This window comes from Trichomycterus rosablanca, chromosome 14 (assembly GCF_030014385.1).
Source record: "Trichomycterus rosablanca isolate fTriRos1 chromosome 14, fTriRos1.hap1, whole genome shotgun sequence".
NCBI lineage: Eukaryota > Metazoa > Chordata > Actinopteri > Siluriformes > Trichomycteridae > Trichomycterus > Trichomycterus rosablanca.
The window spans coordinates 13157394-13171754 of NC_086001.1; the positions used below are offsets into that span (position 1 = coordinate 13157394).

General features: G+C 41.0%; 1 protein-coding gene across 8 annotated transcripts in view; it reads right to left on the bottom strand.

The window, feature by feature from the left end:
- Positions 1 to 14361, bottom strand: part of LOC134325959 (girdin-like) — a 107873-nt gene extending 93512 nt beyond the window's left edge. For all 8 annotated transcript variants that reach the window (XM_063008152.1, XM_063008148.1, XM_063008151.1 and 5 more), the window contains exons 1-2: positions 13804 to 14361; positions 13609 to 13709 (exon numbers count right to left, since the gene is read on the bottom strand). In XM_063008152.1, the coding sequence (XP_062864222.1) occupies positions 13609 to 13709; positions 13804 to 13866 (164 nt within the window). In that variant the 5' untranslated portion in view covers positions 13867 to 14361. The remainder of the gene's footprint in view (positions 1 to 13608; positions 13710 to 13803) is intronic.

Genomic DNA, 14361 nt, shown 5'->3' on the forward strand with positions numbered 1-14361 from the left:
TAATCCTGGTTAAACAGTAAGCAGGATGGCTTTTCGCATCACTGTGAGGAAAACACATCCGGGTTCGGTTCCAATTCCTTAATAATACTTAATAATTCTGGTACTCGAGCCAACGAAGGATTCTATTAAGCAGGAGGGAGGGACGTGATCTTTTAGAAATCACTGGCTTATGCAGAAGTCAGCGGTCGATTCTGGATACAGCCCGAGGCTCGGGCACTGTAGTGCTACAGTAACCTACTTCTGACAGGCTGCATCATTTTCAGCCGCAGCCTTTAAAATATACTACACATACACTGATCAGCCATAACATTAAAACCACCTCCTTGTTTCTACACTCACTGTCCATTTTATCAGCTCCACTTACTTAGTCCATCTGTTTCTCTGCATGCTTTGTTAGCCCCCTTTCATGCTGTTCTTTAATGGTCAGGACCCCCACAGGACCACTACAGAGCAGGTATTATTTGGGTGGTGGATCATTCTCAGCACTGCAGTGACCATGCCATGGTGGTGGTGTGTTAGTGTGTGTTGTGCTGGTATGAGTGGATCAGACACAGCAACGCTGCTGGAGTTTTTAAATACCGTGTCCACTCACTGTCCACTCTATTAGACACTCCTACCTAGTTGGTCCACCTTGCAGATGTAAAGTCAGAGACGATCGCTCATCTATTGCTGCTGTTTGAGTTGGTCATCTTCTAGACCTTCATCAGTGGTCACAGGACGCTGCCCATGGGGCGCTGTTGGCTGGATATTTTTGGTTGGTGGACTATTCTCAGTACAGCAGTGACAGTGAGATGTTTAAAAACTCCAGCAGCACTGCTGTGTCTGATCCACTCATACCAGCACAACACACACTAACACACCACCACCATGTCCGTGTCACTGCAGTGCTAAGAATGATCCAACACCTAAATAATACCTACTCTGTAGTGATCCTGGGAGAGTCCTGACCATTAAGAACAGCATGAAAGGGGGCTAACAAAGTATGCAATACAGTCAGTAATTGTAGAACTACAAAGTGCTTCTATATGGTAAGTGGAGCTGATAAAATGGACAGTAAGTGTGGAAACAAGGAGGTGGTTTTAATGTTATGGCTGATGTATGGCAGTGTATGTTTAATCTAAATAAATAAATGGATAAAACAGTGAATATTGTTGCTTTAAAAATAAATACGATCATTCAAAATCAATAAGGGCACGGTGGCTTGGTGGGTAGCACTGTGACCTCAGCAAGAAGGTTCTGGGCTCGATTTCCAGGTAAAGCGGTCCAGGTCCTTTTTCCTTCCTGAGTTTGCATGTTCTCCTTGTGTCTGCCTGGGTTTCTTATGGGAGCTCCGGTTTCCTTCCACAGTACAAAGACATGCAGTCAGGTTAACTGGAGATACAAAATTGTAGGAGTGTGTGTATGTGTGTTTGCCCTGTGATGGACTGGTAACCTGCCCGAGGTGTTTCCTATCTTTCGACAGGTACATTGGACCCACCGTGATCCAGAATAAGATAATAATTGATTTTTGTGTAGATTTTTCCTACTGTTTCTAATTTTTTGGACAGGGTTTGTAAAATAGCACAGAAGTTTCATCTCTGCTGCACTATATTGCCACATTGACACAGAAAAAAACCATTTGAAAGGAATCTTTAGTCTAGAAGATAGGGATTAAACCCAGGAGACTGAAAAAAAACAAAGAAAGGAAGGAGGGATGCAACCTAAATCCGATTCACCAGATAAAAGCTAAACATGAGAGAGGATGTGACCTTATTCTTCCTCTACCTTTCTGAAGCTCCTGCAGACTGACGTCTTTAATAAAGAAAAAGTGATCATGAAAACATAATAAAAATAAATGCCCAATTGACACAGTACGTCCAACATAAAGTCTGATTAGCAGACGGAAACAAAAGAAAATGACTGATTCCATCACATAATTGTTAGAAGAGACGTAAGAAAGAACCCAGGGAAATAGTGTGAATGCTGATGTGGGGTTTATCCCATTCTCACTGTCTGTCTGCTGACGAAAAGCACAGTGGGGGGTGAATTGAAGCTGCTCGAGCAAGCAAAGCCAAATGGGGATTAGCGTAATTAAACCGCTGTCATGAGGCTGATATCTTATCGGCGCTGAAGCCGACGCACTGCTGGGATAAGTGGTGATGGTTTATGTGTTCATGGGACTGATGGTCAATAACATGAGTGTTTAGGTGGACGACCTGGAATCAGTGGGCGTGTCTGTGTCTGCGCCATCTGTGCCACACGCGCTTAAACGCCGGCAAATCCGTGGCGGAGTCTCCTCCCGTACGCAGAATTTTTAACAGCTAAGGGTGCAAACGTGGAAGAGCAAAATAGAGAAGAAGAACAAAGAAGTGATGTGTGGCTTTGTGAGAGCTGAAAGCAGCCGGGGCATTTTTAAAACCACTGGCATGCAGTTGCCTGCAGGTTTTTCACCCATTATCTCCCAATCTAGTCATTTCCAATTCCCAATAGTGAATCCAATGCTGCTTGAATAACCCCCGATCTGATCTTGTCTAGTCTGCGATTGCTTCTAATAACCTGCCAGTGTTGGATTCCCACACAGAACAGAGTACGGAAACAGTGGTAGCCTAGTGGGGAGAGCTTTGGGCTATCAACCGGAAGATTGGCGGTTCAAATCCAGGCTCTGCTATGCAGCCACTGTTGGGTCCTTGAGCAAGGCCCTTAACCCTGTCTGCTCCAGGGGCGCCATACGATGGCTGACCCTGCGCTCTGACCCCAGCTTCCAACACCAGCTGGTATATGCGAAGAAAGAATTTCATTGTACTGTACATCTGTATATGTATACATGATAAATAAAGGATATCTTATCTTATATCTGGTGTATGCAGAGCTCCATGGGACCCAACACACATGGGGGGACCCACACTTGTGCAGACACCTGGACCAATACTGGAGATCGCATATCACAGTGGAAAAAGACCCCATCTGACCTTACCTCCCTCAAACATGGCCAGTTGGGTTTGTGTGAACGCCCTGTTAGGTCGGTTGCTCTGCTGGAAAACGAACTCATGAGTTCAAACGCTCCACAGTGGTGTGCAAGCGTGTTAGACGGCTGTGCCACCCAAGTGCCAGCAGCTGGCCTTTTCTGTAAATAAACTGACTGTGCTGCGAAAATGCATTCATCTATCTCTCTACTTCCTCGGCTGCTCCCGTCAGGGGTCGCCAGCAAATCAATACCCGCATTATTGATTCGGCACAGTTTTTAAGCCGGATGCCCCTCCTGACACAACCCTCCCTATTTATCCGGGCTTGGGACCGGCACTACAGTGCACTGGTTTATGCATCCTAGCGGCCAGGTAGCTCTAGGACAATTCAGTGTCTCCATTTAGCCTGGCTGCATGTTTTTGGACTGTGGGAGGAAACCGGAACACCCGGAGGAAACCCACACAGGCACTGGGAGAACATGCAAACTCCATACAGAAACGACCCGGACCGCCCCACCTGGGGATCGAACCCAGGACCTTCTTGCTGTGAGGCGACAGTGCTACCCACGTGCCGCCCGCTAAAATGCATTCATTTCAAATAAAATTCACAGTTACGACAATAAAAAGCGGTTAAAACATTTGTTACATTTTGCTTATGGCTATGGCTGTCTTATTTATAATGTAACGTTTAAATTTATACTATATGGCCAAAAATATTTGGACACCTGACCATGAGCTTGTTGGACAACCCATTACCGTAACAAATGGTGTTACAATAGACTGACCTCTGTGTGATCTTTTCAGCTATTAGAACAGTCACTCTACTGAGAAGGCTTCTCACAAGACTGTGAAGTATGTCTGTGGGTATTTTTTGGCCATTCAGTCAAAAGAGCATTTGTGGCTGCTCAGGTGGAGCAGTGGTAAAACACATGCTGAACACCAGAGCTGGGATCTCGAATACATCGTATCGAGAGTCTCAGCCACATGAAAAACGATTGGTCTGTTGTTCAGATAGGGGTGGGGTATTAAAGATTAAAGCCGGATAGGGTCTCTCTCATAACTAATGAAATTACAACCTCTGCTGGCTGATTGATGGCGCCTGCACAGAGACGGGAAAGGAGTACTGTCAGGGTGTGTCTCTCCGTACACAGTGCTGAACTGCACTGCACTCGTCAAAGTGTAGGTGACAAAATGCATATGGCTGCTGCCCACGTGTCGGAGGGGGCGTGGGTTAGCTTTGTTCTCCTCAATCAGAGCGGGGATCGACATTTGTGTGGTGGTCACACAAAATATTGACACTTTGGGCACAATTTGGACATGTTCACTGTGGGGTGTACTCACTTATGTTGCCAGCTATTTAGACATTAATGGCTGTGTGTTGAGTTATTTTCAGTAGACAGTAAATCTACACTGCTATACAAGCTGTACACTGACTACTCTAAGTTATATCCAAGTTTTATTTCTATAGTGTTGTCCCATGAAAAGATATAATAAAATATTTGCAGAAATGTGAGGGGTGTACTCACTTTTGTGATACACTGTATATATATATATATATATTTATAATTCATTTATTACATCTGTGAGCAACGGTTGTGCCTGAAACACATGAACTGAAAAACTGGAAAGGGTCTTTTGTCCATACAGTTTATTTAAAAGCTCAGTCAGGGAGGTCAGTGGACGACAGCTCAGTAAGTTGTATGCTTAAATTAATGTTACATTTCAAATATCAAAAAAGCATCTTATGTGCAATGTTATAGTTTACATTATATACATATACACCGATCAACCATAACATTAAAACCACCTCCTTGTTTCTACACTCACTGTCCATTTTTTTGGCTTAACTTACCATATAGAAGCACTTTGTAGTTCTACAATTACTGACTGTAGTCCATCTGTTTCTCTGCATGCTTTGTTAGCGCCCTTTCATGCTGTTCTTCAATGGTCAGGACTCTCCCAGGACCACTACAGAGCAGGTATTATTTAGGTGGTGGATGATTCTCAGCACTGCAGTGACACTGACATGGTGCTGGTGTGTTAGTGTGTGTTGTGCTGGTATGAGTGAATCAGACACAGCAGCGCTGATGGAGTTTTTAAACACCTCACTGTCACTGCTTTCCAGCCAACAGCGCCCTGTGGGCAGCGTCCTGTGACCACTGATGAAGGTCTAGAAGATGACCAACTCAACCAGCAGCAATAGATGAGCGATCATCTCTGACTTTACATCTACAGGGTGGACCAACTAGGTAGGAGTGTCTAATAGAGTGGACAGTGAGTGGAAATGGTATTTAAAAACTCCAGCAGCACTGCTGTGTCTGATCCACTCATACCAGCACAAAACACACCACCACCATGTCAGTGTCACTGCAGTGCTGAGAATGATCCACCACCTAAATAATACCTGCTCTGTGGTGGTCCTGACCATTGAAGAACAGGGTGAAAGCAGGCTAAAAAAGTATGTAGAGAAACAGATGGACTACAGTCAGTAATTGTAGAACTACAAAGTGCTTCTATATGGTAAGTGGAGCTGATAAAATGGACAATGAGTCTAGAAACAAGGAGGTGGTTTTAATGTTAGTGTATATATATATATATACGTATATATATATATATATATATATATATATATATAGACAAACTTCTTTACGTGTAACAGTAACAGTCACTGAAACAAAAAGCCTCGCCTTACTACAACTTCCTAAATAGATTTCATACAGAAAGATCCGTGTCGCTCAGAACAAGCAAACGAACTTCCCACTATTGTCTCTGCGCCCTTACAAATTGTGTTACTGAACCCATTCTTCCACATTTTAGTGAACCAGCCTGACCCTGACAGACTCAGCTTGAGGCCTTGACCGTTAAGTGCAGCCACAAAAGTCAAATTTGTTAAGAGTAACGGCGGGATCAATCCCCCTGCAGCCATTCCTTCAGATAATCACCGCCCGCGTCAACAAGACAACAAAACCCTTTTAGGAAAACGAGTATTGATTACGAGCCATGAGGCGGCGTGCCAGAGGTTGCGGCTATAATGGATGCGGTCCAGACACCTTTCAGCGGTTTCTGCTGGTCAAATGAAATCGGGCCACAAGGTGCAAGACGTCAAATCAGAGTCACGGCCAACTCCTGCCAAGCTCCACGCTCAGAACTGGCACAGAAAATAAGGAAGGACCAGAAGAACCAAACAGTGTGTTCGAGATGAGATGAGCAAACAGATATGCTTCAAATCAATCCACAAACCATTTTCAGATGGTCAACCAGACTAATCAGAAGATTAGGTGATAAAAAAGAAAAAAACACTAGCAGTTAACACAAGCGCTGGTTAACAAAGAGACACTTTACTTCCCGTTCAGACAATGTGCCTTCTGTCCGGGAACCACGCTGAGAGGATGAGTGCCACCAGCTGCCCAAAGCTCAGCATTGTGACCAGAACTAATGGAACAGACATCTGCATGAACTGAGCAAGACTGAGCAAAGAAGAAAAATCTGCACCTACGTTACTTATCATAGAGTTGGAAAATGATCTGCAATCACGTTCTGCATTACATGCAATCCAGGCTACTTCACTAATTAATTTATTTATTTATTTATGCATCTTTCCCACCAATTTTCCTCCCAATCTAGTCGCATCCAATTACCCGATTGCATTACGCTTCCTCCCTACTGATGTTGACCTCCACTCCTGACTGAGGAGAGCCGTGACCAACACACACCCCCTTCAACACGTGTGCAGTAGCCCACTGCATCTTTTCAGCTTTGCACACGGAGAGACACACCCTGATCACACTATCCCTCGTCTCTGTGTATGCGCCATCAATCAGCAAGCAGAGATCGGAATTGCATCGGGTGTGAACTAGCCAATCGTGTAGCCTGCTAACAACAAAGCTGAGATTTGAATTGACAAGTTTGAAATATCAGCTCTGGTGTGCTAGCGTGTTTTACCGCTGCACCACCAGAGCACCTGGCAATCCCAGCTTTTGTGTGCCACAGAAATACTGGCAAGCATGAAACTGGCGGTTAAATACAGTTAAATTTTACTTACGTCCACTGCATTAATCCACTTTAAATGTATTTATTATTATTGCCACTTTTAAATATACAGTATAAAAGAGTGTATTCATAAGCATAAGCCAGAGATGGGGACTCACGTCCAAGTCGCACATAAGTCGCACACTTCAGACTCGACTCGGACTCGTTTCAAATGACTTGGATTCGACTCATGACTCACAAAAAATGACTCGTGAACAAGAAGAGCATGTGTTAACATAAGTTATGTGCGACAATTATATATATCTAATTATTATTATAAATATTCTGCTCCTTAATAAAGCTCCGGCTGTCTTAACTTGCAACGCACGCACTGGGTAAATGTTACAGCCAGCTTCCGGCGTAGTGATGAAGCATCGCTCCCTACTCCCTACACAGTTTAAAGTTCACTTCATTTGAACATTTTCGTTACCTTTGGATTGGAATCTCACTTAAAATGGTGGAATACCCTACGTAGTGCACTTCACAGGAACAACCGGGGTGAATGGAACGCTCCTACAAAATTGCCGCTAATGGTTGAAAGAGTGCTTTCTGAACCAATCACACCTTCTGATTTTAATGTTTAGTAAGAAATGCTGTTATTTGCATTTATTCAGTTTGCATCACACAGATGATTGTTAATGAAACGCTTGATTGGTTTTCTAACGAGTTCGTGTTTTACTTCACAACCGGGAAAAGTTTGGAGGTTTTTAATTATAAGCACATTTACAAAATAACGGATTATATTCCTAATGGGACACACGCTTATACATTTAATAGCATGTGGAAGAACATAAGCTAAGGTAAGCAGTGGTTATGATTTTTTTTGCTGTGTTTGGGATTTTGGCTGCTGTGCCGTGATTTATCGCACGCTTTTGTTTTGCAATGAAAACAAAACGTATCAGTTTAAGCTTTTAACTGGAACATTCTTGTTACAGAAATTACATTCATTTGTACAATGACTAGGAAAGTAAAGGCACGAAGTAAAACAGCAAAATACAGTCGCTAATCTGTTGTTTTTAATCTGAACTTACATATTATCTGTTTATTTCTACTCATTTTCAATATATGTTTTGTGTAGATTATAGACTCGTGACTTGACTCGGACTCTAGCCTAAAAACTTGTGACTATTTTGTGACTTGTGAATCTCTGGCATAAGCTACAACATACTTAACATCAATATAGAAAAAGGTCAATTCTTATAAATAAAATGGATTGGTACAAAGTCAATATAACGAACAACAATGCCCAAATAAAAACTCCACGGAAGAACTAAGGCACTGTGCTTTCAGAATAATAATAAAGAAGGTAAAAGAAAAGTCAGCAGTTGCTCATGAGAAGTTGCAGAAAGACCTGAAAGCAGCAGGAACAACAGTTACCCAAATAACCATTAAATACCCAATAGGCAACAAACTGCACTAGAATCCTCTCCGCTTCTGCACTTCACATAAAGCTCCACTCAACACAGAGATGCTGACTTATCTCAAATTTCCACATGCACCTTTTCCACAAATTACCTCTTTTAAAAAAAAAACAAGAACTCTTTTAAAACTTTTAAAACTTTTAAAAATTCAACTGGTCATGTGTTAGATCCCAAGAACACCACTTACAGTATGGTGCTACAGGGTCAAATAACACATGGATAGAGCGACATACCAGGAGACAGAGCTTCATATCATATAAACGTCACATCAACCCCAAACATGAAGACAAAAACACAACACTTGTTTTCTAAGAAGATAATGATGCACGATCCATTCATCTCTTAAAGGGTTGTGACTAGAGATGGACCGATTTCGATCTCCTTTCAGGGACATCGGCCGATAGCCGATTCCGATCGGAAGGGGGGGGGGGGGGGGGGGGGGGGGGGAATTTGACTTATCTCAAATTTCCACATGCACCTTTTCCACAAATTACCTCTTTTAAAAAAAAAAACAAGAACTCTTTTAAAACTTTTAAAACAAATAAATAAATTTTATTTTAATAAAAATAAATAAACTTAAAAAGAGCCTCACAGTGAAGATAAACCGGAGCAGCGCGCGCATGCGTGTGTGTGTGTGTGCCTTTAGAAGATACGCTTTGTTCACAGTATCGCTATAAGTGATTCATTGATTCACGAGTCGATTCATTTTCACGAAGCGTAAGTTTCTCTTCTCGGTTATCTCTCCGTGTTTACTGTTATTAATTAAATGTCGTGGTTTTAAATAAACACCAGCTACTACAGAACATTTGGTGTGACTCTCTTACATTAAAAAGCTTAATTAAAAAGCTTAATTAAACTGCTATTACCACAGATCTGTAACCGACCGTCAGACTCGTTCCGTCTAAGGAGCTAAAAGTTCAGCAGATGATCCTGAACTAACGAATTTGGTAATGAATAAACTTTTGCCTCTGATTGGCTCTGTAACGTCTTCTGTTCTCATCTACATCACAAGTAAGAACCGCTTACGATTTACCAAAGTGAACCAGGAGTTTATATAACGTGCTGATAGAATCGACTCAGATGTGACCGGGTTGAATTATCTTTTTAAAGTAAATATTACAATCAGCAAAATTACATCGTATGTATGATGCACAACGTTAAGGATGTTATTTTAGGTCATGAAGAGCTTTCACTGTGGTTTCTGTACGATGGTTGATGAATGGTGATGTGATGGTTGGCGCTTCGTAGCTCAAAGTCTGGATCAATCCACTGAGCTGTTAACTTAACGTGATCTTTATATATCACACGATCGGATCGGCTACATTTAGGAAATATCGGCCGATCGCCGATAGCATATTTTGATTAAAAATCGGCCGATACCGATTCATAGCCGATCGATCGTCCCATCTCTAGTTGTGATATGTCAATAGCCGATAATGTCTGTGTTGATGCCCAGCTGGCTAACAGCATTGCGGAGATTGAAATCTAAGTAGTAGAAGAGTAATAGACCGCTGTATCACCCTGTAGTTGTGTTAAGGAAAAACTAGGCCCATCTCATAACATTACTCATAACATATCGTCGCTGTCCGATGAAAAACACGTATCTCCAAAACCGTGTTTTTCACCTGGCTGTAACGGTGCAAACAAACCACAGATGGTGACATTTACATACAATTCAGTACAGAAATGAAAATTATATACGCATCAGGTCATCAGTCTGTAAGTTTTGATGGACAGGTCTAGCAGACAATGGAGATACTTGTTAAAGAGATTGCGTGATTTTTCATCTTTTTATTGGTCATTTTGATATTCGCTGCTATGGACAGACCCACAATCAACACATGTAAAAAAAGTGAAAACTGCTAAAAGTGGAGATACATGTTTTTCATCGGACAGCGATGATATCTAGAGCTGGTAGAGTGAGTGCCACAGAGAAACCTGGGTTTGAACATTGCGTCCAGTCAGTGTCTGTGGAGTATGGCAAATTCTCAATGTGTTTGTAAGAGTTTCCTCTAGGTAATACGGTTTCATTTCAAGTTTTAAAACCACACAGTTGGTGGATTATGTCAAGAGCTGGTAAATAGCCTCTTTATATAAGTAAGTAAGTGAGAAGCAGAAGGTGATAATCGTTTCCAGTACAAGCACAGGGCTTTGCTGCCAGACATTTTTACTACATTTCCATTTCACCCCTGCAGCCCTGTGATGGATCGGCACCCTGTCCAGTGTTTCCTGGTGGAACCGGACTTCCCGCAACCCTGATCATGATAAAGCAGTTGATGTACTCAATACAAGAGCATAGGTGTGCCAACACATGCATTTATAGAATGAAATCCAGTAGACTAGAATGTGCCACCCTGTATATTATTCATTTGCCATAAAATCCAACTCTAAATTAGACACATCCCTAATTTCAGCATATGGTGACCAACAAATGCTGACTTAAAAAAAACTCTTGTATACTTTTCACTGGATCAGAATCCTTTCAGACCACCACAACACAACGTCCTGCATTTCTAAAGCATGGATCATACACTAACCTGACAAACATATGACATCAGCAGGAAGTCCAATGCCTATAAACGCTTTTCTCACACTGTGCCCATCCACTTGTGCATTCATACAGTATGCATGTGATAAAGTAATGCTTCCTCTGATGTGTTCATGACTTAGAGGATCTAGCCTTCTGGTTTAGAAGAGTGGATCTAATGTGACTAGGGCAGAGGTGTCAAACTCATTTTCACCGAGGGCCACATCTGCATTATGGTGGCCCTCAAAGGGCCGATTGTAACGTATCCTGCTGTGATTGCAGTCTTGGACAATTTGTTGTTTTTCTTGGAGGCTAAATTCTGTGTTTGGTGTTATACTTGTATTCACTTTCCCTTCTGCTTCAGTTTTCTCTTCTTGTACATTTTGGGATTATTTGTAAATATTTCTCAACATCACTTGTTGGAAAACCGCCTCAGTTAAACGCTGATGTAGAAGCAAAATCGGCATGCATTGTGGGTGAATGCAGTTTGAATGTACGATTTTACAGTGTATTTTAAGACAATCATACATCTTTTAAGCTCTCGCCTTGGCCTTGAGTTTGACACATGAGGACTAAAGTGTCCACACGTCTGGTTTAAGAGTGGACGAACCGTTGGCGCAATGACTGGACGGGCATGTATTTGTCCTCTTTTGGGAGCTAACAGGATCCTTGTAACAATCATAAGTAATTTGCCTGTCAATGAGTTACGAACATGACAAAAGAATTTACTTGTATTTCACTTGTTTAAAGCCACCACTTTCCATGAAAACATCCACCCCTGAAATGCTATTAATTATTAAGTATTAATAACCGGTCACGCTGTCAACATGCCAGAATGGAAAACAACATACAGCTCTAAAGGGTCGGCTCACCACCCTTTCATTTGGAGGAGTAGGAAAGATACATTTCTATGCTTTTAGTTAGGGCTGGCACCGATCTGATACTCTGTATCGGTCTGATATTGGCCCAAATCACTGGATCAGATATCGGAAGGAAAAAAACTTGTAATCTGATCCGATACTGTTGCTTAATGTAATTAACACCTTAATGTAAATATGGCCATTGTTTGTGTGTAAATGAGAAATCGGACTTGTCCCGGATTGGAGATCTCTCACATCCTCAACCATTAATCCATTAGTGTGAAATTAAACAAACTACACCGTTTCCCATTTTCCTCAACAAAATCCAGCAGGGATTTTTATTAAGCGCACTTTGGCTTTTAATAATCTAAAAACGTGACAGAAGTTTAGCGGTAAATTTCAACTCGTCAATTCTAATTGGTCCATCGCCTTTGATTGACATCCACATCTTCCAATTGTAGACAGTTTTGTTAAACAAGCCAAAAATGCTGCTAAATGTTCTGTGTGTAAAAGTTAAAATGAAAAACAGCAGTTCTGCATAAGTGTGATGTTGTAGGTTCTGTATTTATTCCTTTAGAATATTTGTTTTACAGTCTGAGCATTGTTATTTAGATAACTAGTTTAACCATGGTGCACTGAGACATGTATTATTACTGCTTAGTTGTTTGAGAGGAGAAATGACGGTATCGGATTGGTATCTATATCAGTGGATACTCAATTTGCAGTTTCGGTATCTGACATAAAAAAGTGGTATCGAGCCAGCCCTACTTTTAGTACTGAAGTATCACAAGTAGACTATAAACGTAGTGAGTAGAAGAGCGTTCATTAATATTCTTGTTCATTTAGTTGTATCACAACAATATCAATTAGGGTTGTAATTTTGTGTGCTGTGGAGACTATCCTGACTACCCACTGCAATGCCCTTCTTTTTAGGATTATGACAGTGGCCACACTGAATGTGACACGAATGTAAATCGCAGGAATAAAGAATGATTCACTTTTACACCGAAGCTGAATTTGAAACAAAAGCAAGGCCCAGAATCCTCATTCAGACTACAAGGCAGGCATTGAATGAATGAACCCTTGTACCCTTTCCTGTCTATGCATGCAGCATCCCAAGAGACTTGCACATGTGTACTGATATTCACATTCACCTCACCAAATAATAAAAAAAAACCTCCTAAATGTGTCCTAAATAACCAAATCAACAAACTCAAACACACATTTGTACTGCCATTTTCAAGACTACATATTCTTTCTTGATATTTAAATTCTTGTATTCATACCTTTTTGTATATATCGGTTATAATCTGCATTATTTTATCTACATATATTGCTATTATTATTATCCGTATATTACCACTACTATACTCATCCATACCTATGTCTGATATATTCTATATCTGTTACACACATATATATATATTGTATATATTTATAACTATAACAATATACTTATTTCTATATTTATTCTTATATATCTGTATATATTGTTTATAAGAATAGATACACTACTGCTTCTATTACATGTACCAGATACACAAGTTGCACATACTGTTTTACTGTTGCTTACCATATGCTGTATAAATGCACCTTATTTACCTTATTTACTTACTTACTTAATTTGTATTAGTTTCTCTTCTTTTGCTTGTTAAACTACTTAAGACCAATAATTTCCTTCGGGATAAATAAAGTATCTGTCTGTCTGTCTGTCTGTCTGTCTGTCTGTCTGTCTGTCTATCTATCTATCTATCTAAATAAGTCCTAAATGTGGTCTGTTCAGCAGTATAGTGGATGCATAACCTAAAATAATATGAATGAACACTTACATCCGCAGCATGACCTCATTCAGGTAGTACCCATCCACTAACTCCAGATACTGGCACAGCTTTCTTTGGTCACCAGGGCTTGGCTGGACCACAGTGTTCACCTAAAAGAATACAAATGTAAACATTATTTCCAATTCTACAGCTTATATCTGTATTTTAAAGCTATAAAATATAAAAATATACAAATAACCTCACCCAGGCGACTAAAGGTGTCAGCAGAAATTGCTCGAGCAGAGGTGTGAATACCTCACTGTCCATTTTCTTCACTACTGGTGATGTGTTAGTCCACACACACACACAAACAGAAAATATTTACTAATTATCCGTGTTTTGTTGTAGCTCACACGTTCCGAGTGTTTACATCAATCTTAATAAATACATATCGCTTCTGGAGCTGGAGAAATCCGTATTAAAATGCCATTTTAGCAAAGCTACACAATACAACTCGCCCTGGTTACTGGTTCTCTCCAGTCATTTGCTTGCTTCGCCCCTGATGTGACTGACATGCAGCTCATTTCTCGGTTAATCTTGCTCAAAACATCCAGACGAATTGTTTTATATCCTTAATACTGTTTAAAAATAAACAAACACAGCACACAGCCACTCCAGCTGCAAACCGTTCCAGCAGATAGTCCAGAATGAAGCGACGGTTAATCCACCATCCACCACCGTTCATTAACCGACTCAGTCAGAAACAACGTAGAGGCGTAGATTGGTTTTCACATCCGAGCCCACATTTCTTTCATGACTTGA